The sequence below is a fragment of the Chaetodon auriga genome, chromosome 18, assembly GCF_051107435.1.
Source record: "Chaetodon auriga isolate fChaAug3 chromosome 18, fChaAug3.hap1, whole genome shotgun sequence".
In the NCBI taxonomy this organism is placed as follows: Eukaryota; Metazoa; Chordata; class Actinopteri; order Chaetodontiformes; family Chaetodontidae; genus Chaetodon; species Chaetodon auriga.
In genome coordinates this window covers 12,928,619-12,954,977 of record NC_135091.1, presented here as the reverse complement: position 1 = coordinate 12,954,977, position 26,359 = coordinate 12,928,619, and the positions used below count along the sequence as shown (strand labels likewise).

Below are 26,359 nucleotides of genomic sequence, written 5' to 3'. Positions count from 1 at the left end.
GTACAATATAATATATCATATTTTCCTATTTAATTACATCACTAAAATTGTTGACAAAATCGACGCATTCTTCTTCGTCTTTTTTTTTTTTTTTTGACCATAATGAATTCTGACTGCGCTTTCACTGTCAGTTTGGGCTTCACCAACTAAAGTGTGGACTTCAAGTTGGACAATTTTACGAGATTCAAAATATAGAGGATAACTATGCTTGTGGCATATTTGTAGAAATATTTAATACTGTTATGTCTTTAACTGTAAACGATGTGACAAAGGTTATGCTAGTACTCTCTTTTTTATTATCCGTGAAGAGTGGTGCACACCTGGCTGAAAATGAGATGGTTTAGCCCAGAAGAATCGTTGCAATGCCTCTTGATGGGCTACTAGATACACAGAACACAGAATGGCTTGACGGCCCAGACACATCTTCCTTCTCTGCCGTTTCTATTACATTTTATCTATGAGTTTCCTCCGTCGCCGTGTAGATTTTTCTTCAGCAAATGTTGGAGACAGGAAGAAACAAGTAAAACCACAACAAGTGCATCTACCAACCCTCATATTTCGAAAGGTTTGCCAACGGCTCTGCGACGCTGTGCTGTTTGCAGGAACCAACAGCACCTTTTATCCGGAACCTTCATCTGGTTACTGCTAATGAACAGAGTTGGCTATATACGTTGAAACTCACATTTTACAGTAGGTGGTTTTAAGTTGTCGGAAATTACCCAAAAGTTGGTTAAAGGGATATTTTAACGCCAATAGCGACTGTGTAATTACTTAACACTTGCAACATGGCTGCTGCGGGAACGGCAGTGAGAAAAGTTTGACACTGACGTGGGAGAAGTTTTATGCGAATGCTAGTTGGCACATGAGTTATCGGCCAGATAAGAAAGTCGTCAGTGGTATCCTCCAGCCTGGCACCGCTTTCCCCGGACTTCCAAACCAGTGGCTGAACCGTGAGAGAGCCCCCTCCTCCTCTGGAGTCGCCGCCGACACTCACTGCAGTGGACTTTGTGGGGGAAACCGTCTTCTTCTCCATCGCAAGCCGTGGTGGCGTGTTAAGGACTGGTCGTCGGTCAGCGGGCTGTGTTCCGAGCTAAAATGCATTTTTCCATACCCGAAACAGAGGTTCGTTCGGGAGAAAATGGATCGACGTATGTGGTGAGTGTACTAATTTGCGTTTTTGTGTTACCCGCTTTCACTTTAGCCCGTGTTAAGCGCAGGCTTCAGCTTGCCACAGGTCGGGCTAATGTCAACGCAGCACGAGCTGCTGTGTTTACCGTTAGAAACGATCTGATGGCACGAGCCGTGATGTGTCACCAGCCTGCCATAGAAACCAATGCAATGAAAAGAGTCAGCTATGCCACCAGTTTACCACAGAACGCTTTTATTACCGTGTTTTATGTGGATACAGTATAGATAGGTGTGTAAACTTGAATCAAAAGTAGAGCTTTTTTGTAAGAAGAGTCAACATTCTCTGATTGCAGCTTCTTAAATGTGACTGTTTTCCAGTTCTTTGCTCCTCTATGATAGTAAACTGAATGTCTTTGGATTGCAGACAAAACAAGACATTTGAGGACTTCATTTTGGCTTTGGGAGACATCAGATTAAGCAACTAATCAATTAATTGCAACAACGATTGACAGATTAATCAACAATGAAAGTAATCGGTAGTTGCAGCCTAATTTTAGAGAAATAAAACACGAGGAAGTTGGGTGAAAGTCTTTTTGACTTTCAGTGCTTCGGGCATAGACAAGCTGTGGACTGAACCAGCAGGGATATAACCTCTGGTCTTCATCATGATTCAACATTATATTTGTCATTGGACTTAAGTTGGTTGATGTTGTTATGTGGCTGCAAAATGTTGCATGGTCATGTTGTCATTTACTGTCAAAGCCATGTCTCTGATTCTTCACCTCAGGCACAACAGAGTCCCATTTGTTTTAAAGGTTTGACTCAGCACTTAAATTCTTTCAGAGATTTGCCACCGTGATATCACAATACCCCTTGTTATGTCGAGAAAAATACAGCCAGCATAATTGCTTTAGCTTCGCTGTCAAGTCCCTGAACTAACAGTTAAATAGAGTCTAAAATATAGCAGTCTTGACAGCACAGCAAGAGCTGCAGTAATTTGCAGCTCCATCATTTTGCTTGGTTGTTGTACTGCAGGCTCCCATAGCCTAACTGCATGTTTATTTTCTTTGATTCTATTCTGTTTCTGTGTGTTTCTGAATTGCCATTGTGTTTGAGAGGTGCTACGCCTTGTTTTGCCTTGACACAGTGGCAGACATGCTCTGTAGTGCTCAGAGAGGATACTTCATGGAGGGTGGTCAAGGACAGCTGTAGTGAAGCATCATCGATATGAAGCATTTTAAGCTTTTGTGGATGTTGTGCACCGTTTTCCTTGTCAACCATGAACAACAGTCATTGACACAGTTGAGACACCTGCTAATGGGTGGCAGAGGCAGTATTGTTTAAAAAAATTTACTGACAACTCTAAATGTTTTCTCCTTTTCTCATGTCGCTTGATGATTTGGACAAGGGCATTGGTGTGAATGTGTGTCTAAACCAGACCTGTCCGTGAACACACAAGTCGTTACGTTGCTAGGGAACAGCTTGGGTTCAAGCTTATTTCCTGTCAGTTTTGGATATGATATAAACAAACACCGGTGACAATCTTGGATCCTTTTAGACAATACAGTGTGTAGTTTTCATTAAAAGAGAAGATTTAATATCGGATGTTTTTTAGAAGAATGCAGCCCCTCTCATATTCACCAGATGCTTTGAAATAACATCTGCAACATCTGACTTCCATGTGACATGACACTGGCAGTTTTCATTGTCACACACCTGTGAATAACTATTCTCCATCTTGACTCCATGTGCTCCAAAGGGGGGGGGCTTGGAATAAGTTTCATTAATATTTGAGCATGTCAGTGTGTTCACTGTCCATGCTGCCTCAAGAAGCACACAATTTGCTTTTTCTGGAGTCAGTATTAGATATACAGGAATCTGATTTTGATCTAATCTAGTTTATTTCCGGTCCACATTGTTTTGCTAAAACCTCCTCTTGCCGTTGAAAGTCAACACGTTTCTAAATTGAGCGTTTCAGGTGCCACCTCTGGCTCCTTTCCACCTGGCTGAGCACATTTCTAGCATGCGCTGCAGTGGGAAGTTGAAAGCGACGGGTTTTCACCTCTCAGCCAGCAGTCCTGTGACTGTCATTGTGACCTTCCTGTTACCAGCCCACAGGAAGGGACTTTGCTTGATTATAATGCTGAGAGATGGGCTGTGTACCTTGGAACCAGTAGGCCACAGAATCTGCAGAGTTTGCACATGGCTTTTTAGAATAACAAGGCCTGCATTTTTTCTTTTTTTAATATGGTGAGACTCCTGTGCAAGCACAGACAAATCGAGTGCTCACAGACTTGTATGTTTCTCTCCAGTGCATGTTGTATTCACAGTATGTTTTTGGTAGTTGTAGGTGTGTAAAAAAGATAGAGAGAGATGTTGGTGCTACTGTAACTGATGGTGACTCATTTACTTCCGATGAGGAACAGGTTAGGACTTAGACATGAGCAAAGTCATCTGTTCCTGTTTATAGTTTTGCAAAACATGGAAGTCATTCTCAACAGCATGCCTTTATCAGCCTGCATCTGACAGTGAACAATATTTAAATAAACTTAGAAGCACAGAGATTATACTTAGATGTCTTCAAATAAACACCCATCTTACAGTTCCTCAGATTGAAACTGATTTCATCCTACACATACGTCATATTATGCGAAAGTAGGGAGAGTAAATATGCACATCCCACTTAGGCGCAGGGGTGTTGGAACTGGGCAGTGATTAAAAACAGTAACCCCTGCACACTGATTCCAAATGACAAATTTATGTAAATAGATTTGTTCGCAGTCGGATCTCAGTCAGGTCTTCATCAAGTCAAGATGTTTTTTGACCTGATGAAGATCCAAGCCCGATGAAAATGTACAGTATTTAAATACATTTTTGGTAAAAAGTTGGTGTGCAGTAAAGAGCAATAGATCATCGTGGTTATATTTAAGGCAGTTTGCCCTGTTGAACTGTCCCTGAGTTGAACTGCTTACAATTCACAAAAAGATGAGGATCATTTTTGTGTGTTATCAAGCTGAGCCAAGACATTCTGCATACTCATTCTTCCTTCCTGCCTGGACACTGCCTACATACACATCTTTGTGTTCTTATGTTGGCCTTCCTCCAAATTCTTTAGCCGTCCTCTTTCCCTGTGGTACTATGGGTTTGTACTTGCTTTGTTTTCCTATTGATTGGCAGTGTAGGTCAGCAATAGCATGTGCAACAGCATGCAACTGTGATCAAGACTCTTCAGAACTTTTTTTTAGTAGTTGTTTTGACAGATGACCCACCATGTTGGCTATAAATATTCACTGAGACAAAAGGGGAAGGTGATCAAGGCATGGACAGTTTGTGCTTTGACACCCAAATGGGAAATCTACTTGGCAAGCATATGGAACGCACTTCTTGGTGCAGACATAGTCATTAGTCAGTTTCTTTAGAGATTTAGGTAGCTGTGACAAGCAAGAGTAAGGAGAGGAGAAGGGTCATGTGCATATGTCGAACAAGGATATTTATGACGTGACAGCAGCCACTGATTGTTTTTGATCCCAACATTATCCAAACCTTGAGTTATTGTCAATGGATACTGTTGTGGAAATATTCCTGTAAAGAATGAAGGCAATTTTAGTGTTTAGAGTGGCTGAGCTGGCTGGTGGTTCAGTAGACTTGTGTTATCTTGAGAAAAACAGTAAATTCTTTGAACAGTTCAATGGTGCTGTTCTGTAAGTGAGCCAGACTTTGGGCAAACTTCAAATATTTTTGACTTTCTTGAGGACATAACTAGAGTATCACTTTGCTATTCTTGTGGTTTAGTATCACTCCCAACACTTAATGAGGCATCTGACATGAGAAATAGATTCGCTTTCTGGGATTGGCTGCAAACTTGACGGCAAGCAGATATTTGGATTGCTGATTCCAAATGATGGTTCTGCGAAGGAGTATCCAGACATGTCTCCTTTTCTGTCTGTCAAAACATACAAGGGCTGTCTCAGAGAAAGAATTAAAGATCCCTCCTGTGACTGTGGTTTCTGGTGGCTTCTGCATTATGCAGGGAGAAGCTGTTTTGATTGGAAAGGCAGGTTCTGTTTTCCCCTTTGGAAGTCAGTGGGCTTTGATTGAATCCAATTCACACTTCATTTGTTTGTTCCTCCTAATGAAAACAAAGCGAGGAAACACTCAGTGGGGACATGAGATGGGATGGAAATTGAGGTTGTTTTGAGGGAAATCTGCATTGAAACTTGTGTTCAGGGTACAGGATGTTAATTGTTATTGCTTCAGTGTCTTTGTGGTTTTATTTCTACACTGAATGTATTACCCAGCACCTGCTTTGGACCGATGCACTGAAAAGTCCTTCATTAAATTAAGCTTGTGTTCCAAGATTATTTTTCTGTATATTTGTTTATGTTTTCTTCTAAATATCTACATACCTATATTTAATTATTTCATTGAGGCATTTTCAGGCAGACAGATCAATACAAGCATCTACACAATGTCAGACCTTACCACAGTCTCCTCACATTTTAATTGGCGCCCGTTCTTTCCCATAGGCCTACAACATCCACGTCAATGGCGTGCTGCATTGTCGGGTACGCTACAGTCAACTTCTTGGCCTCCACGAACAGGTAAGTCTTCAGCCATCACAGTATAGCCATCGCTGTCAGTGTGCTTTGGACCAGAAGTGACCGGTCTGCATGCGTGGCACACTGAAAGCTGCTTAAATGCCACCACATCCACCCAGTGTGACCTTTCTCTCGTCTTTGTGTCATACGGTCGATGCGCCAGCCTCCCATCACTTTGAATCACGAGCACGGCGGCTTGAAGTCTTGCGCTGTTATTCCTCCAAGAGCTCAAACTATTGCATGTAAATAGGCAGCATTGTGGAGGAGGTTGGAGGGGGTGGGCGACGTGGAAAGAATGTTCTTGGCCTTTCTTTCACTTCACCTACTGGGAAAAGGAACTTAATCTGAAAAAGAAATGTTGTTGGAAAGTGTTGAGTTGCCTGATTTTAAGACATTTTTTGGCCTCTGCCTCAGTGACGCTTTACACAAGAGCCACAGCTATTTGTTAGAGCTGTCATTAGGCAATTAGTGTATTCAGCACCTACTTGTTTTTCTGTAGTGCTGTTTTTAAAATGAACTTACTTGTGAAAGAGCCAAACATACATTTTGTTGGAAACAACAAAGATGTTGCAGAGATATAGATGCATTGTTTGTTTGTTAGAGAGACTCATACGGGGTTTCTACCCACAAGCTCTTTGTGCTATAAAAACTACACCACAGCATATAGCACTGTCTTATAGAAGTGCCCAGTCTCCTGTTTTCACACATTAATAAATAAACAAGCAAGGGCCAAACTTTGCTATCTCCGTCCTCAGTCTGACAGTTGCCGTTGCCAGGCAACAGGGTGTGGGGTAGACACACTAGAATCTTTAAGAACCAATCCCACATGGCCTCCTGTGGCATACGCATGACCCTAAAACACCGGTGATTGCGGGGGCTCACACGCTCTACTCAGCTGTGGCTGAGAAAATTTGAATGTTAATTGTCTCTCTTGTTTTGTCGTCTATAAAGACTTGTAATAAGGTCACACTTCTGCAAGATCCGGAGCTTATTTAAAGCCGACAGTGAAAACAGCGTGAGCTTTGCTTAGAAAGAAGCTGTACGAGCTCAGATCGACACTGATGCATGGGCAACGTGCTTGAAGTGTATGGCTACGAGAGCTGATTTGTATGTGTAACCAGTGCTCGCTCTGATGTGCTGAAAATACCAAAGGGCAATGTGTTGAGGTGACAATCACCTCTCCTCCTCTGGTACCCTGTGGGTCCAACCTTCATCGTGCCATATGTGCAGAACCTGAGTGTTTTATAATGAGGAAAAAATGTGTCAGTGAATTCCTAATGATGAGTGTGATTCACAGCTTTTGCCTACAGCAACATACAGGTTAAAATTAAGCAAATTTGATGTGCGGTTCTTAGACCTGTGAGAGCTTAGTTTAAGACTTTCACGGTTCAAAGCTACTAACCCTCAGATGATAGAAAATGGGAAGAAATGAGTCAAGAAGCTGGAAGACAAAGTAAACTTGGAATGACTAGACATTCAGGGTCCAGATGTGTCTGTGTGTGTCTGTGTGTGTGTGTGTGTCTGTGTGTGTGTTATGCACGGAAACTCCTCTAGCTAGTCGTTGAAACAGGGCTTAAAATAAACCTGTGATTCATCTCAAACAGCATGAATGTACCTCTTAGAAAAATGAATCCACAACTCTTTAATTTAACAGAGTGCTACTCTGTGCTGAAGGAAATTGGTTTAGTCATTAGAACTTGTATGTCTGGTTTCACAGATGTTCTAAATATGAAAAAAAGTGAACATTAACCATCCTCAGATTCCTTTAATTGTCAAAAGAAGTGTAATACAGGTTGCATTGTCTGCTGTCCTGCTGCCTCAGCTTCACATCTTGTGGGTTATATCAACAGATAAAGAAGGAATATGGCAGCAATGTGGTGCCTGCATTCCCTCCAAAGAAGATCTTCACACTGACTCCTGCTGAGGTCGAACAGAGACGAGAACAGCTGGAGAAATACATGCAGGCTGGTAAGTTATTCATGCTGAAAGGACTTTTTACAGAGAGCTCGTATTGCATTTCACCTCATTTCTGTCTGAATTTAAATTCCAGCGACGATGCGGTAGTTTTGTCAGGTTTTAAATTGGATACTCTCCATTTCTGAACTGCACTACACATATCCCTGACAATTTGTTTTCCCCTTTTAACTATGTTGGGTGGGGGGGGGGATTACATTGTGAAAGAAAAAAAAAAAGCAGAACAAACTAAAACTAAAACGTTCCTTGAAATGTTTGCTTCTCCACAACAATCACAAGAATGAGGAGGCTTAGTGTCTGTGGGGAGTCGAGCCATACACTGGTCCCTTCATGCCACATAAAAGCATAAAAGTGTTTTACTGAAGAACTGATGATCCGAGCACAGAGTGAGCAGGGACACTGAGCCAAAGCCTCACTGGACAGAGTTGTGCTGACACACTTGATGAAAAAATAAACCCTTAGTCAGGATTTCAGGGTTTTTTAAAGTTCTATGGCTTTGAATCCTCTAGTGATGATGTGTCACCTCTCGGGGAAAAATACTTTTCTCTGAATTAAAAACTGAATGCCATAAAGTTATATTTTTCTGGTCAAGAGACACTAATTATTTCTTCAGTAAACATGACTCATGATTGTTGAGAATGGTTTTTTTTTTTTTTTTTTGTATTGTTTTTTTTGTTTGTTTTGTTTAAATCATGTTCAGCATATTGCCCAAATTTTTGTTAACAGGTCAAGGGTGAACCTTTTACACACACACACAGATAAGACTGGCAGCAGTGCAGCGGGTTTGTTTTAATCCTCTCAGGCACTGGCAGTTACAGCAGAACAAGGAAGCGTTGTTCAAGTGTGTATTTGCTCATAGTCTGAGAGCATACGCACACAGGGTGTTCTTGGCTACAAGTTCACTTGGTTACATCATGGCTTTTTACATAGTTATGGAAAATGAACCACCACAAACACAATCTGTTCTGACGCAGATGGCTCAGAACCTTGTCATTTTGTCAAAGGGTTAGACTCATTTGTAAGAGGACAATAATACACAGGCTGACACACACGGACGCACACTTATCATATTGTAGTCATACACGGTTATCATGCAGATTAAATGTGCAGCTCTGCATCTGAAAACTGCCTCAATAAAACCACCAAACACATGAGCAAAAAAAAAAGAGTTGTTCATCTCAGCTGTTATTTGCCAAATCTGGGGCCAACAGCATGATGAAACTGGTTTGTAGTCATTTACAGTTTTAACTGAACCTCTGCCAGATAACAAGTTAATAAATTCCTTTAGGGTCCTGCCTTCATAAAGTGCAGGGTGTTTTTTTTTTTTTTTTGCATGCAAGGCTAAATTGCCTTGACGAATGTCTTGAAAGGTCAAACCCATTCACAGGAACAAAATAAAACTGTGTGATGAGAGGAAAATGGAAAAGAATTGGGAAATGGTTGTGCCTCAGGAGGTTTGTGTTTACATAACATCCAGTGTAAGACCCGAAACTAATTGCTGAGTTATCAGTTTAAAACCAGACATATCTCTTCTTGACTTCCACCACTCCTTACATTTCACTCAGCAAAGAGATGACTCATTTTGAACTCATGCTGCCATTTTGGTTTCGCTAATTTATTTTTTATTTTTTATTTTTTTTTTTACAGTGCGTCAGGATCCCTTGCTTGGAGCCAGTGAGATGTTCAATAGCTTCTTAAGGAAAGCACAGCAGGTTGGTAGTTGCTGAAAACAGCCGAATACAGATAGCGTTATGCTGTTTTCTGTTGCTTCAACACGGTCACCAAGCCTGTGAGGAGGCAGGGCGTGCTCCTCCAACCAAAAGGCTGATGCAGTAATTTCTCAGTTAGTAATTACTTTAGGCGATGTGGTCGAGTGAGGTAGCTGTGTTTTTAAGTTTGTCGCAGTTTGCGGCAGTGTGTGCTCTTACCCTCGGTTGTGTCATCTCTGCTTGTAAAGTAGTTGGTCAGATAAGGTTTGACTCGCACGCAGAAATGTGTAAAGTGATTACATCAGACTTGAAACTAAATAACAACATGGTTGTACTGTGTGTGGGAGCTGGATCCCTCTGAACCATTGTGTCATAAAAAAGGAAAAGTGAGCCTAATGATTCATCCCACCAGGTTTGCCAAAAAGCTCTTTCTGCAGGACTGAAAATGCTAACGAGTGTGAGCTGAAGTGCACGATGCTGGTCGCACAAACCCATGTTGTGTTGCTGCTGCCTGACAGAAAAGGCTGTTTCAAACGGATGGTGTGTCAATGACTTATTCAGACCAGGTAGCGAGGTTTGATTCATCATCCTTCAAGCCATGACCTGCGTTGCCAGGAGGGCTGTAAATCCAATAACCTTCATGGACAGATTCATCGGTCTGCAGCCACGTCACACCCATTCTGCTTCTCCTCCTCTGCCTTCCTGTCTCATTACAGTCTTGCCCCCCCCCCCTCAGTGCCTTTATGTACGCGGAGGACAGCAGGTGCAGAATAGGAGATGAGTTGCCACCCGGCATTGTCATTTCATCTGCACCTTTAGTGGTGGGGATGTGCTTGGAGACCCCCTGCTGAGGGAACAGGCAAGATGAGAGATGATATTGCAGAAGTGGTGAGAGACTGTCTGACAGACAGGAGAAGCTGGGGATATCCAGTTTAAGATTTCATACTTCTTGATATCAGCTCAGAAGGTATTAATTAGACTTTTGAAATATTCATAGGCTTTAGCAGTTCAGTTTTCTTTCCCTTACTTGCTGTTCATTGATTTCTGTGGGGTTTTTTTTCCATTGTTTTGTTCAGTTAAGGAATGAAGAGTGGCACAAGCACAGCAGTGCTAATGAACACAGTTTCCTTCATGCCTGAGAGCAGTGAAATGAATGGATGGGACTGCTGGAGCTGCAACAATTAATCGATTAGTGGAAAATAAATCTGCAATCGTTTTGGCTCCTTTTTTAAGAAAAAAATGCCAAAATGATCTGCTCCCAGCTCCTCAAAAGGGAATATTTGATTGTATGCCAAATATCTTTGACTGTTGGACAAAACAAGACAGCACTTTGGACCCTATGTAGATGATAAATAAATGAATAATCTGCAGAATAATGGATAATGGAAGTTAGCTTCAGTGCCAGCGTCCACACTACAAGTTAGTCAGTGTAAAAGTTTCAATTGCAGACGGCTAAACATTAACTTCTGTTCCTTTTGTTAAGGAATTTAGAGTTCATTTACATTTCAAATTAGGAGTTTTCATGCTGCACTTTTGTTGGTTGACATGGTTATGATTTTGTTTTGCTTTAAATCAAACCCCCATGTCTGCCTAATCTGTCTAATCTTAACACGCTTTTATCATAAAATTGACCTTCCCCGGCTGTATTTCTTGTTTGATTCCAATCTCACCCCAAGAATCGATGCAGCTGCACTCGCAATATCTTTCCTAGTGTCAAAAGTTGAACAGACTCACTGGATCAAACTACAAGAGGAATGTTTTTCCTGCCCATGTGACTCGGTGTGATGTCGTATCTGACTGACAGGAATGAAAACGCGTAGCTTGCCCATGAAGCTGAAGAAAAGCCTGTAATGTTTTGTGTCCTTCCCTCAGGAGACACAGCAGATTCCCACAGAAGAAGTTGCTCTAGACATCTGCCTCTCCAACGGTCAGAAGGTTACCGTCAACATTCTGACCTCGGATCAGACAGAGGATGTCCTTGATGTAAGTACGGGAGTGCATTTTATTCTTGTTGTTCTAACATTTATAAGGGAAATGGAAAAAAAAAAGTGTGCTCAGGGTGCTGCCCAAAAGTGCAGCATGGCTGAATGTTTCAACCCAGTGATTGATGGTACAGTACATACAGAATATGGCCTGAAATCTTGGTAAGGTTTGCATCATTTGAGGTCTTTTATGGTTGGTAATCATCCTTCACAGTGGTTGTGTATGTTTAACTAGAGGCACTTGATGTCTGCAGCTCATAACAGAGCTGACAGATACCTTGGTTTTCCTTCAGGCAAGCAGTTTTGATGTAGAGTCTTCTGTAAACTCTGATGTTTTAGACACAACATACACTGTAGCAAAGCAAATTAAGTCACACAATAATTTATAGAGACCCACTTCGCCAAAGCAAAGATCAAAGGACTTCATGAAGTCACGGTGGATTCGATCTAACTTATGAAAAATCACAAAACACAATCAGAAGAAAGGAAACGTGCACAAATACAGACACCTTGACTAATTTCTAGCCTTTTTTTTTTTTTAGTAACCAGACCTTTTAGTACCGTAACCATGCACGCTCTAAACTAACTTACCACTGTTAACATGCTGATGTTTCATCATGATGTCCTCTGTTCCTCTTGGTTGTAAATCAAGCTTGTTAGAGTGCTCTTCAAGTGCTCTAATGAAAGTTTAACCACAGCAGGTCTCAGAGCACATCACAGTCAGAGTGCGTGCGTGTGCGTGTGCGTGTGCGTGTGTGTGTGTGTTGGCTCGACAACAGTTGCACTCACACTTGTAGCATTTGTTTGTTTAAACAGCAGCTCAAAGAAGAAATGGCAGTGCTGCACACACATAAGCAAACATTGATTTTTATCACAGAGAAAGCCATTGTTCTCTGTCCGAATGTAACAATAACGCAGCAATAATTACAACAGAATTTGTTTTTGTTTTCTAATCAGAAAACAATCAAGCTGCTCGGATGAATTTCGTTCTTCATGGATAAAAACACAAACTCAGCATCAGCATACTAAAAACCAAATAAAGTCAGTCAGTTTTTTTGTTTCATTATTCTATTTGGCAAACAAAAGGCTCTTGGTAAGTGGAATCAGACAAAGCCCATCCATCTTCTTAAACCTAAAGGAGTCAATATTGATCCTGTTTTAGACGACAATGCATTATTGTGGCGTTTTACAGTTGCTTTTGTAACAGAGCTGGTAAAATATGATTGTGGTAATATCTCAATTTTGATCTAATGGGTATTCCAATCTTCCATTCCCTCATACTGAGCTGCTTTTTCATCCTGTCTGTCTTCAATTTTAGCTTCATTTCTCATAGCTTACGAAAAAAATCAGATAACGTTATGAATGAATTGAATTTGAGCGTGAAAACCTCCCTTTCTCATCTTTGTGCAGGCTGTTGCAACAAAGCTTGACCTTCCAGATGACCTTGTTGGTTACTTCAGTCTCTTCCTCGTCCGTGAGGGTGTGGATGGAGGGTTAACATGTAAGTCTCAACACCACTCTCCAAAAGAATCAGAGGAATGCAAGGAATGAAAACTTCTCATCTTTCTCTTCAATTACTAAGAGAAAGTATTCCGTATAATGTCCCATTTATGTGATTAATTATTGGTTAATAAAAATGGGAGACAGAAAGAAATCCATAATTCATGACTGCTGGAATGTATTTTCAGAAATTTCATAAGGGCTTGTTTTTGTGAAACGCCGCAGCTGTAAACCATCTGATAACCAGCCTTGTTTATCAAGGCAACTAAATGTGCTGCACACTTGGCACTTTGATAAGATAATGTAAATTTAAAATACTTTGTCAGGTCAGCCAAGGGCCTTTCTCAGAAACACACAAACATCACAGAACTTAGCGGACAAATGACGATCTTCCAAACAGATAAAGAAAAGGACGTCGGAGTTGGAACTGAAAGCTGTAATGTTTGTGATGTTGCACTGAACGTTAACTTTCTGAACAAACAAAGGAAATTATGTCTGCAATCTCACGCTTTTGGTTTTAATTTGGTTTTTACTCTAAATTCCTGATAATGAAGTGTACAGTCTAGGCTCTGGCCACAGTTGAGCAGCTCAGTTAATCTGCCTCAGTGTTTGGAGATTTACTGTAGTTTAATTAGAAAAGAAGACCTGCGCTGCCACATGAGGGTTGCATCTTGTATCGTTCCTGCTGTATCTCTGGCTTGAATGCATAATCCAGTTATTAGGTGCTCAGAAGCTGAGAGCCAGGCTTTTGTGTGTTTTTTGGCTGGTTCGGGCTGCATGCTGTGTTTTCAGGTTGAGAAAGTATTTGTTGTGGCTCCATAGTCACTTGTGTCACTTGTGTCAGCTGCAAAATGACATTCACTGGCCAGCTTCTGATTAGTGAAGTCATTTTTCCACAAAGACTGCAGGGAGGGTTTCATTACTATTTCAGCAGACTATCCAATTTGGAAGATTTAAGCAAACATACATTGTTTTGGCTTGAGGCGAACATATTTGTTTGGGCTACCCAAATTAATTGTGCTCATATCTGGAAAACATGATTTTGTTACATCTTTATGTTTATTGGGCACATTTTGTGCCTCAAGTAAACTATTATTTCTCTTTTTTCCAACAACATTGTGCCATCATAGTCCTTCACTCTGAATACATGAAGTTTTAAAGGTCAACATAGAGGAGGAAAACAGCATGAAATAGATAAATACTTAATAGATACTTTATGAATCCAGATGGTAAACTGCAGTGTTGCAGCAGCAAAATCACACACAGGAACCACAAACTGTGCTGTGGGATATGACTAAAAGCTCATATCCAGGTGAATAAAAGGTGATGACTCATATTTGGTTATTTCCTCCCTTTATTTAGAACCTTTGTGCAAATTTTCAATGAAGCATGTAACAAAACATGACATATAAATGTATAAAATCAAAGGTAAATAAGGTTAATGGTGTCTCAGGCTGTTACGGGGACCAGTGCATGGTATAACTAGCTAAGTGCAGTTTTCTGGTCCATGCCAGACTTTGTCCGGACCTCGTCCACATGACAGAAGGTAGCCCCTCTTTTATGTGCAAGCCCCTGGTTTTGTCGTGGCTGATCTGAGTCCTCCTGTTTGCAATTACCCCTTTCTGTGTCACGTTCACTCTCCTCCATGTTTGTTTGTGTTGCCTTCAGCAAATTTCCTGCCTGGACCAGTGCCATGCAGAAGAATGCAAAGCATTGTCCAAATGATGAAGAAAAGAGTGTGATATGCGACACAGCTAAACAAATGATAAAGCATAGTATGAAATGACAAAAGTGAATCCTCATATGTGTAAACACAAGGTCTCCAAAGTGAGTCCTAATTTGTTGCATGTCAGTTAGATGTGTTTGTTTGTAAATGTATGGAAATGCCCATCATATGCCTGTTAGTGTGTTTTGGTAGTGCAGCTCAGTTTGCTTTATGTTACCATGATTCTGTGCCTGTTCCTCATTTTCCTCATTTAGTCAACAGCGTTACAGTTTTTCTGACCAGTGGCCCAGCAATTTAGCCACAGATCATTTGCTGTCTTTCAAGCTCTCAGTTGTCTCATGTTTCTTTGAAAACACGTTTTTTTTAAGCGTAGTAGCGGCAGCAGCACACCAGCGCTCAGCGGTGGCCGACACATTTGTTTGTGTGTAACAGTTTGAATGCAAATCACAGCAGAATATTTGCATCTGCATGTGTTGTCACAAGGAATACCACAGTGGCACAGGCATAAAGCTTTCCACATCAAGACGTTTCAGTTTTCCAATCCCTTTTTTCCATTTCATCACAGCCCTGTCGGGTCAAATCCCTCCTCAGTCCCAAAGATTCTCTTCTCTCGCCTTCCACCTGCCAAATTCTCCCCCCACCCCTTACGCCAAATCCATTCCAGGCTGAAAATGGTGCCAGGTGAACTTGGAGGAAACTGTAAATATTACAGGCATGTTGTATATTCTTGGCACAGTTAAAGTCTGAAAATCTGTGTGGTATGAAAGAGAAGGGCCCGTGTGTTAAATATGACTCAACTACTAGAATAAATCCGATGCAGCAGGCTTCGGATCAAACAAAACTGGTGGGAGTATTGATATAACAGGACAGCTAGAAGAATTCAATTCCTCTCTGACAGGCATTAAGTTTCCCAGAAGTCTGTGTAAATCAATATGTGCTGTAAAATATGCAAAGACGTGTCAAGAAGAACCGGCATGAATAGCAGTGCTGGTTGTCTTAACCACATTTCTTTTTTTTTTTCTTGTGAAGTTTCCTTGTGATGACTCAGTTCGTCTGACGTTTCAAAAATGTTCCAAAACATTTTAAGCATTCACTTTGTATCTGTTTTTTTTTTTTTTTTTAATTCCTGCAGAGATCACCAACATGGCAGTAACCAGCATGTGTCTCTGCCTCCTGCACACAACATCACTGCCCATAAAGGAGTAAACACGCCTTTAACAAACCTAATGGCAAACTAAAGCGCCGTTCAGTCGTCTGATTTGTAGTCTCATGCACGTTCACTGATGCCTGAAAACCAGCAGCGGCAGCAGCATCAGCAAGCACCTGAAATCTCCTTCACTCTCCTTAGGGAATGGGCTGCGATGAAGCAGCTGCAGATTAGGGACAAACACAGAGCTGTGAAGCCCATTATCTTTTTTCACATTTGAATATTTGCATAGACACACAAAAAGTTTTGCTCTGCTGGGACCTGCCCAGATGGAGATCTCCCATCCCTGGCTGTTTGTTGTTACTTCCATTATCCAAACGTCCTTGGGACTTAACTGGAGCTATGCTTGTTCCTTACGCTCCCTCTGTATTTGTCTGTCTCTCTCTCTCAGTTGTGAGGAAGCTGCAGGAGTTTGAGCTGCCGTATGTGTCCATTACCAGCTTGCGGAGCTCTGAATTTCATATACTCCTACGGAAAAGGTACCCACCACCTGCCCACATCATGACTTTGAATTTCATCACGTCCTTCCCAAAGCACTCTCCTACACATATAATTATAGCTGTGATTCATTGGCCAGAGTATTCATGTGTTATTTATCTAATCCTGTGAAGAAGCAGGTCAGATATTTGCCTTTTGGTGAGCAGTATGTGATGCTGTAATGCTGTAAAGGGTTCTGCTTTCTTTTTGCATTCTGGCTGTCGCTCCTTTCACTTCCTATCTGCAGTGAAGCACTTGTTCTTAATGTGTCAGAGCAGCAGTTAGCCTAACCACAGGCTGCTTATCCGACTTCACCATCTTCTGCAAAGTGGCAGTTAATTTGGAAAAGAGACCTGAGTCATTTGTTCGCCGAGGACGATAGTTATCGTGACCAGACAGGTGGTGCATTTACTGTCATGTCGAAAAAGTCAGGGATTAGAAGAGGACAGGAGTCTGATGCTGGTGAAGCAAAGCGCTGGATAAGAAACAGATTGCATCAAATTACATTGTTAATCTCCTCACTTCCTAAAATTACTGATGTTGCAGTTTTCATTTACTGTCTATAAACTGAAGTTTTCAAAGTTAAAAGGTAACTTTTACAGCCCAGTATGTTAAACTGGCCATACTGTCAACAAACAGAACACAGAGGAGCCAGATTTAAGCCAGAGGATGATAAAGGAAATATGGAAATATGATTATTTCTCTTGCCATAGATTCGAGGTCATGTCATTCAGCCCTGCTTTATGCCTCCTGCTGCTCTGCCTAAGTAGGGCTGTACCAAACTTTTTTTTTTTGCATTCAAAGCTCCTAATGAGGTTTTCCAATGAAGCAGCTTCAAATGTCTCTTGTCATGGTTTATGATGTCACCACCCTAAAAAGAAATCCTTGAACAAAATCCCTCAGTATGAATAAATCATCTTTCTCTGATGAATATAACTCCTCAGTTGCTTCAACATAAATTATTTAGGCAGCAGGCTAATCCAATAAAGGCATAAAATAATACAGGTGCGTGCCTCAGACAGTTTTTTGACAGCAGTGAAAATGTTTTTGAAAGGCTTAACAGCAACAAATATGGACAGGAGCAGAATATTTCCTGAGATGAAAAGGTGAATTGTGGAATTCTTTTTTTCAATTAATCATCAGCATTGGTCAAAAAAATATCCTGTTATTATATGTAAGTTTGTCTCTAGGGATCACAAAATTTACAAAGACTGTCTTTCTTGAAGACTGTTGGACTGGGTGGATGCTCAGTGTGTCCCTGCAGGTAGAGAATTTACTTGAAGGTGGAGGGAGGAGGGCAGGCGGCTCTCCTCCCTTGTTTTTTTTTCTCACACCAAGCATCCCCAGCTGCTTGAAACAAGACTCCTTCTGTACACAGCAACCAATAGCATATCCTTAAACTTAACTGGGCGTCCCACAGCAGAGCTCCCGTCGTGTATTCGAGCAACAGTTTAACAAAACAATTTTAAGTTAAAAATTGCCCAACTGAAGCTCTGAGAGAGAACGGGGTCAGCGCTGCTTTGTGCAGCATCTGTCATCAAGTGCTGCATGAAAAATCTCCCTGGGTGGGCCACCCAAACAAATTCAATCCATGGAAAATAATGACGTTGCTTCCATATCGAGCCTGAAGTTAGACTGCTCCCCTCCTCAACATAACATTTTTCTGCTTCCTCATGTGCCTGCTCTTTGGTCACCCTGCCTCCCGCTGACTGAGGTACACAGGATGTTTACTTTCTTTCTGCCTCAAGGAAAGTCTTAGTCCTCCTGACCTAGTTTCACTGTGGAGTGTAGAGCAGCGAGGGAAGAATGAATGTACAACTAACAAGTGGAGGTGGAGGAAAAACAGACCCCCAGTGTATGAGATCCAGAGGAAGGATCAGGTCAAAATGAATGGAAAAGCTCTGGTTCATTTTGTTTGTGTCCAGTGAAAACATTGAATCCACATAATGCTGCTGTAATGCTGACATTTCTAAACTGTTAATGCGTCAAGAGAATTCAAGCGCATGTCTCAGCTTCCAGCGCACTTTTAATCGAAGCTAAAGCAGCAAAATGAAAGCAATCACCGTGCGCACACATCTTGATTCCACCGCTCGTTTTCTCTCGTTACCCTCCTCCTTTCACCATCTCTTAATCTTCTTCTCCCTTGTTACCTGCTTTGAGTTGCTGATGCAGCCAGACAGCATGCTTCACATCTGCTCGAACGACTTTCTCCATCCACTAACACCCCCTGTGTCGTGCAATTACAACACGTTACATTTCACGCCCGTGCTAAAGCGCTGCGAGGCATGAATGCGATGAGATTTTTCACCGAAGAGCAAAAGAGGATAAAACATTCAGCGCTCTGCTAAATCAGACACTTCTAATTCTGAACTGAGGTATGAAACCATTGTCAGTTAAATAAAGACATTTCACATCCAGGGGATTAGATATGAAAATAACTGCAATTGAAGTATCTCAAATCACACTGAATATTTTTCACACACTAAAAATTGTTTACCATTTAATCTTTTTTTTTTTTTCTCCATCGAGTAAGACTGATCGTTTTGCCAGCTGTGACCTTTTCTTCTTTTCCTTTACTCTTTTCCGTAATCAGATTTGGACCATTTTTCCGTGTAAACCCAGATCCGACCCCTCTCCGTAAACTGAATTCATGCATTCTGTTAACGTCACGCTCCACTCCTCAGGCTGCCCTCAGGCACCCACACATCATCTCTCTGCATACAAGCACCAGCCGTAGCCTCTAATACGACTACGCCGTCTCTCTCTCACAGCTGTCCTTCAACCTCGACTGAAAGTAGTGCTTGAGATGAATGCTTCCACCTGCTCTCTCACTGACATTGAGGAATTTATTTTATTACTCGCTCTCATTTAACAAAACATCAACGCAGGTGTATATTTTACATACTGATATCCAAGTTTGTGCAAATTGCAGCTGTGTCACTTCGCTCACTCTAATTTAAGTACACATATTGATTAGTAAAGACTGACGGCGCCTTTTCTTTCTGCAGCTACTGGGACATGGCGTACGATAGCGACGTCATGGATAACAGAGTTGGCCTGAATTTGCTATACGCCCAGGTAAGGTTTCATTACTTGGGTAAACTAGACTCTGTTATTTATTTTCAGCAGCAACGCTGATGTTAAAAAACAACTTTTCTAAGTTAAATTCACCTTGAGCTGTGGAACCGAGCAGAAAATTAGACGAGATTGTGTCTGCTTACGTCTTTCGTCTGTTGTGTTTTATTGAGCTCGCCTGGCACCTGCATCACATCAGGGAAACTAAATCCAGCGCCACTTCATCCCTGGGCTTCCAAATGCTTTGTCCGTCCCCCGGGTCCTTCCATTATCTGATAGCGATGTCAGCTTGTTTTGACTTTGCAACACCTTGACTCCTGTACCTCCTTTGTGTTCCTCTGATCTTATTAGTAGCGGATTCCCTTTGCAGCGACCACCGTCATCTGTTGTATGAAGCATTCGTGGGGCTGCAAGTTAAATTAAAATGTGGAACTGCTGAGTGTTACCTCTGAGTAGCAGAGAGAGGGTATAAAAAAAATGAAATCAAAGAAAAATGAACAGCGTTTGCAAGCATGTGCATTTGTGCATGTTTCTGTGTAATTATCTGCTGGCGTACACTATTTACATGAAAAGCTCAGGGAGTGATTTGTCCCACATGTACCAAAGGAAACACAAAAGCATGCTTCGTTTTGTTCGTCTGTGCACAGAGATGAACTCAAGTTCTTGTTTTTGCTTCACCAGACAGTGTCTGACATTGAGCGAGGCTGGATTCTCGTCAACAAAGACCAGCACAGGCAGCTCAAGTCACTGCAGGAAAAAGGCTCCAAGAAAGAAGTAAGCAAGGGCATCTTCTACTTCTACAGTGTCTCACACGAACCCAGCTGATACTGTCTGTGTCCAAGGATAAATCTGTAGACCACAGAGAATATTGCCTCCGGTGCATTCTGTGCTGCAATTAGCCTACTTTTTCCCATGATATGAATTTTTAATCACACAAATCCAGCAGAGAATTCAAACAGATTTTCTTCAGGGATTAGACAAAGACAGATTTATTTATTAATTTGTTCATGAAAAGCTAGTCATCTAATAAATGTTTTCCCATCCTATTTTCTTTCCAGTTCATCCATCTAGGTCAGACTCTCAAATATTATGGCTATATCAAGTTTGACCCCTGCATCACCGACTTCCCCGAGAAGGGCTGCCAAGTCATCGTCAGTGCCGGCAACAACGAGCTCAACTTCCACGTCAAGCTGCCCAACGAACAGATGAAGGAGGGGAGCTTCAAGGTCACGCGCATGAGGTGTTGGCGAGTCACGTCTTCAGTAAGTGGAGAGAGAGGACGAGTGAATTCATCTTCAAGTGCGCCTGTATCTCCGAAGCTTTGTAATCATCAAACTGAGATGGCTCCACATTAATAGGCGACCGTGAGCTGGCAGAGGTAGAGATGCAGCAGCTTTGGCTCGGAGTCCGTCTCAAACCAACACGAGCTTCCTGCGTTTCCATGTCGCCTGTTGACAAACCTCCTCGCCCCACTGCACCAGAAACCAATGGCATTAGTTTTTACTCCTGCTGCTTGCTAAAAGTGCTGACCTCCACCCCATCCATCTTCATCAGTCCAATTATCCAAACATGCAGCTCACACAAGGATGGTGTTTTATCGATCCGGCAGCCTCACACATAGAGCAGCATCCTTTCTTTGAACTGATAATTGTCTATTGGCAAGGAGGGAATGTGATGGCACGCAGTTCAAGGAAGCACCTACAAAGCTTGCTCTGTATGCGTCCATACAGTGCCAACAGCTCCTATAATATAATAAGAAATGAATAGACTTTCAAAAGTAAAATCCCAGACTTTCAGGGAAAGGTAAGTTGCCCTGTTTCACACAGACCATATGCTTAACGCACGATTTGGACTGTCGCCTAGCAACTGAATTGATCAGTAAACATGAGATGCTGTCAGGATCTGTCAGAGTCCGCACAGCAGATGACAGCGATTGATTGATCGGCCCTCGGTTCGATTCACAGCGATTAATCAATTCAGTGTGTCGCAGGGAGAAAAAAAAGAAGAGAAAATGTCTCCTTTTTGTATTTTGCTGCAAATATTGGAGGCAGATGACTCAATCAGTCACAGTCAGATGGGCATTTGTGTAAAAAAAAACAAACAAATTACCACATGCAAAAACAGTCCTACTGCCAAACCAATGAGATGTAAAATGAAAGGATAAACAATAGACTGTGGAACAACAAAATCATAATACAACAGATTTTTAATGGGAGCCTGTGAAAAGTGCTTTACAGTGTTCTCTGTGGTTCTGGAGGAGCTCTCTAAATTGTCAAATAAAATAATCCTGATGATGTCATCAGGGTAATCTCAGTTTGTGCTCGCAGCTTTAAATTTTTAACACCAAGTCAGTGTTCTAAACTGGTGCTGTGGGCTTTGAAAGAAGCGTGCATTTAGGAGGCAATGAGGGTCTTATGAAGAGTCAGGTCCAGTTGTATTATGGGAAATGTAGTACCCAGTGCTTGTGGGTGGCTGTGACTCGGGAGGTGAACAGGGTAGGTCGGTGGTTCGATCTCGGCTCCTCCTGGCTGTCAAAGTGTCCTTGGGCATGAAACTAAAGCACAGATTGGTGTGTGCGTGCGTGCATGTGTGTGAATGTGGTGTGTCTTGTTAAGCGCTTTCAAATTGACCAGACTAAATTTATCCCCCTGTAGCTGGCAAGAAATCCAGAACAAATTCCTTGTCTAAAGAATAAAAAATCTCCATAATTGTCACCCAGAATCTGCATAAATTCAAACCATCCTGCACCACGCAGCTGCCTTGAATCTGCATTTTCTTCTGCTTCCACCCAGTCGGTCGTCTTGAATAGAGACAGCTCGACGATCTATTTTCACCTCTGTGAATGGCTGAGAAAAGCACTACATGCAGCTCTACCCTCATACAGTCATTTTCAGACTCAATACAAGACCTCATTTAAATGGAGATGGAGAAAACAGTTCACTCTTTTGCATCGCATTAGTGTTGGAGCAGCACAGTCATTATGTGTATCACAGAAGCTTTTATGATTCTCCCCAAAGTTAATTTGCACAGAGATCTGGACACATGGCAGCACATCTAAAATTAAAATGCATCTTGGGCCGTCTGATTACAGACCAAGCCCCCACGCTGTCCAGCAGAGTGGTTAATTCCTGAGCTCGTTCTCAGAGGTCAAAGTCATTTTAATGAGCCCTTTCCTTCCCAGCAAACTATTCAGAACATCTCATTTGGTGCAGTGCTGCAACCCCCCTCATAGTTGCATCTCAAATTACATCTGGAAGAACATTTTTAAACAGTGTATGTATATGTGTCTGAGCTTTGTTTTTGCCTGTATTTCTTTATGTTACATTTGCGTGTGTGTGTGTGTGTGTGTGGTTAGCATGGGAGCTACAGCTCGTTTGTGGCCCACAGGAAATCGTCTCAGTGAAGAGCACAGGCTCCATTAAAGAGGAATGAGGGCTCGTCTCCAGGGAGCTGTGTCTGAGCTTCACATATTCTTGAAGGCATTTGAAATTCTGTATTTGTTCGCACTTCTTTCTGTCTGTGCACCCGTGTTAATCTTTTAGCGTGTGTCTTCTGAAAAGTTGGCTGCCTGTCAATGGTGATGCAGCAACTCAAGAATGAATAGAAAAATGATTTTTAGCTGCTTACCTGACCCTCCAGTCATGAAGTACAATTGCAAGCTGGATGTTTTTGAAAAAATACAGAAATGTTTCTTTTCCATGCACTTTGAACACCACAAGACAGAAAAGTACACAATAGAATTAACCTAATTTTTAATTGGACGATAACAGCTCAGACAGTCCAAATCAGAACTCTCCACATTTCTGTCCGACTCTGCAGCAAGTCCCGATAGCCAACGGCACCACCAATCCCTGCAGCTCATCCAAATGCGAGGTCAAACTGGAGCTGGCCTTCGAGTATCTCATGAGCAAAGACCGCCTGCAGTGGGTCACCATCACCAGTCAGCAGGTAAGAAGTGGCTGACGGGGGTCACTGTCAAGCATGCGGATCAGCACGGCGTTGAGTAATGATTGTATTCCACGTTTTATTGACTCTCAGTGTGTGATTTCAGGCCATCATGATGAGTATCTGCCTGCAGTCTATGGTGGATGAACTGATGGTGAAGAAGTCGGGTGGCAGCATAAAAAAGGTTTGTGACAAGACAAATCAAATCCTTTGTAAGCTCAATGGCGTCCTCAACAAAATGACCACAACCTCACTTTGCAGAATTCATTCATTCATTCATTCATTCATTTTCTCTCACTATTTGAGACAAAACCCTGTAATTTACAGGATTCATCCTTAATAATATTCTGTTCTTCACCTCCTCTGCTGTCCTCCGTCCCCTTCTAGATGCTGAGGAAACGACACAACGGCTCCATCCACCGGCCTGACAGTCAGCAAGCTGTGAAATCGCCCCCTCTACTGGTGAGGAATGGGACAGCGTGCCCTCAGTTTGAATCAGATTCTCTGTTTGGAATTCAGGATTCATTTGACCGTGCATGTTGTTTTTGGCTGCAGGACTCCCCCGACCCGAACCGTGAACAGATCGTCAAACTCTCGGTGAGTGTATTTCCTACTGTGAGGTCTAAAAATAGCAACACGCAGCTGAATGTTGGGTAATATCATGTGCTCCCAGAGCCCTAAACACACTCTCATGAATCAGTGCCTGTGCGGAGTTAAGTATAATATTGATTGTTCCATTTAGACCAAGCTGAGCTCCGTGTCCCTCCGAGGGATCAGCGCCTCCAACTCGGCAAACGATATCAGCGGCAATGATTTCCATGGCAACTATGCTTTCGAGGGAATCGGGGACGATGACCTGTAACCGCCGCCACGCCCTCCCCTCCCTCTTCATTCCACTTTCAACGACTGGGACGACAAAGATTACGAGCTGAGCTGAGCCGAGCCGAGCGGACCACACACGATGTCCGATTCTGCAAGATTGTAGCTTCTTCCTGGAGAAAATCGCTGCCTTAAGCTCTCATTTAATCTTTGACGGTGTCCTTTCTTTTAGACTCTTACAAACTCATCTTGATTAGTTTTTTTTTAGTTAAAATCATTCACATTCAATTGAAACTTTGTCCCCTATCTTATTAAACTTGTGGCAGTGTTACAGTAAAACAGCACGTGAAGCTGCAGGTACTCAAACAGGGAGGCTTTCTGTATGTAACTTCAGTTTCATCCACAGCATATGTGAAGTTCTATAATGCAGTTAAATCCTTGAGGTACAAAGTAAATGAATATAGTGTAAACCACATGAAGAAAACCTGCTAGATCCTGGATTCCTCCCTCAGTGGCTGCATGTCCCTTCCCCAGCAGAGAGCCAAATGTTTAGTTAGACCTGGCACTAGTGATAACACAGCACAACTGGACGTGGATGGTTCTCAAAAACGACCCTGGGTCCAGTGAATGTGTCGAAATCGATCTCAAAACTGTAGACTATTCAGAGCAACCGCTTGCTTCTGTGGGTGATCAATGTTTGGCTTGGCTACATACCAAAACGTCATGTTTTTCTACTGTTAGTGGTCCTCTGTGTGTCACGCGACTATGTGCCATGTCCGTAAATATCTTAGCAAGGTGCCGGTGGTGTTTTCATCTTCATGTGAGGCACAGTCACTCATACTGCCTTCAGAAATAGTCTGATGCCTTAACTTTTACTTTTTAGCCTCGCGGGTTGTCATTGAACAGGATGTGGGTTGAAACCTAAACGCCAGCCGGTGTTAACTAGAATCTTGCAGAACTTGATAGATGGTTGCTTGGGCCGAGCTGCTTGCACTTGCTGCACCCATCATTTTGCACAGTATTACAGGTGGAGATGAATGTTTGAGTGGAAGCTTGAGCGTGACTTTTAACATTGTGTGGAGATTTTTTTTTTTTGGTTCCCAATGGGCTCTTGTAAATCCATCTATGATTTTTTTTTTTTAAAACCAATTTTTTAAAGGTTTCTCATAAATGCCAAATTATAGTTTACTAAAGCATTTTGCACAAAATAAACATAAAAATTATGACAAGGTCACTTTTTATATTATGTACATGCAATTAAGTATTCTGAACATTTACTAATATCTTTATCATCAATAGCTTATTGTAATCAAATAGATCAAATGTAATCTAAGTTGTATAGAACAAAAAGTTTAAATGGACTAACATTTATCATTGTTTACATAATGTTTATAGGGACTTTATTAGTTAAAATGGAAAGTGTTTACAAATTTTGCATCTGATTCTCTTCGTCTTTGTTCTTTTCGGGGCGAGTGGCGGGGTCGTGGGGAGCGTTCGTCGGGGCTTCAGTTCATTGTAATTTGTATGTGCACTGTGCCAATCATCTCAGAGGATTCAGCTGAAAAGGTGCTTTGGTGAAGTGGCCAATGCGATCACGCTTGCTGGAAGCGAACGAGGTTCACGGAGAGAAGGCAACAAAATGAACATATCCCGCTATTTTTGAAGACGTGTCATTCCATTTTTATCGCCGCGTCAGCGCGTTTCGAAGCCTCTTAAACGTAAATCAGTGCCAACCTATCGACAGCTTTACTCTCACTGGTAGCCAGAACTGTAAACAAAATGTTCTCAATATATATGTCTTGTTCTTTCACTGCTGTGCTTCTTCTTCTGTCTTCAGTTACATTTCCAGTAGGGCGATGTGGACGGCGCCATTCATGTCTGTTTTCTCTTATCTGTGTCAGTAAAAAGTATGTGGAAGCTGCAAGGTCCTGGATGTTAATTCGTGTGTCGGTGCCAAATGACACTTTAAAGTGCATTTATCATCAGCATCACTTTTACAGAGAATATCAGATTTCATGAAGATTGTATTGATTCATTCCACTACTTTTCCTTTTGATTTTTAGTGGTAAGGTCAGTGACAACTGTCATGATGCTACAATAAACTCTGAAATTAGGTGAATCTGTGGGTCTTGGCTGTCAGTTAATGGTCCGCTTCAGTCATGTTTGCACCACCATGACGTGTTCTGTCAGCAGCAGCTCTGGGTCTCAGTTGGAAAAGT

The 26,359-nt window shown here is 41.9% G+C and overlaps 1 protein-coding gene across 1 annotated transcript; it reads left to right on the top strand.

Annotated features, from left to right (window-relative positions):
• Positions 1-383: 383 nt before the first annotated feature.
• On the top strand, positions 384-26,259 carry snx17 (sorting nexin 17). The gene is made up of 15 exons (XM_076755659.1): positions 384-1,155; positions 5,655-5,729; positions 7,577-7,694; positions 9,348-9,412; positions 11,282-11,392; positions 12,802-12,892; positions 16,216-16,303; positions 19,310-19,379; positions 20,058-20,150; positions 20,435-20,638; positions 23,196-23,324; positions 23,428-23,505; positions 23,709-23,783; positions 23,877-23,918; positions 24,064-26,259. Exons 1-15 carry the CDS (start codon positions 1,096-1,098, stop codon positions 24,181-24,183), a joined length of 1,419 nt encoding a protein of 472 aa, XP_076611774.1. The 5' UTR covers positions 384-1,095; the 3' UTR covers positions 24,184-26,259.
• Positions 26,260-26,359: the final 100 nt, after the last annotated feature.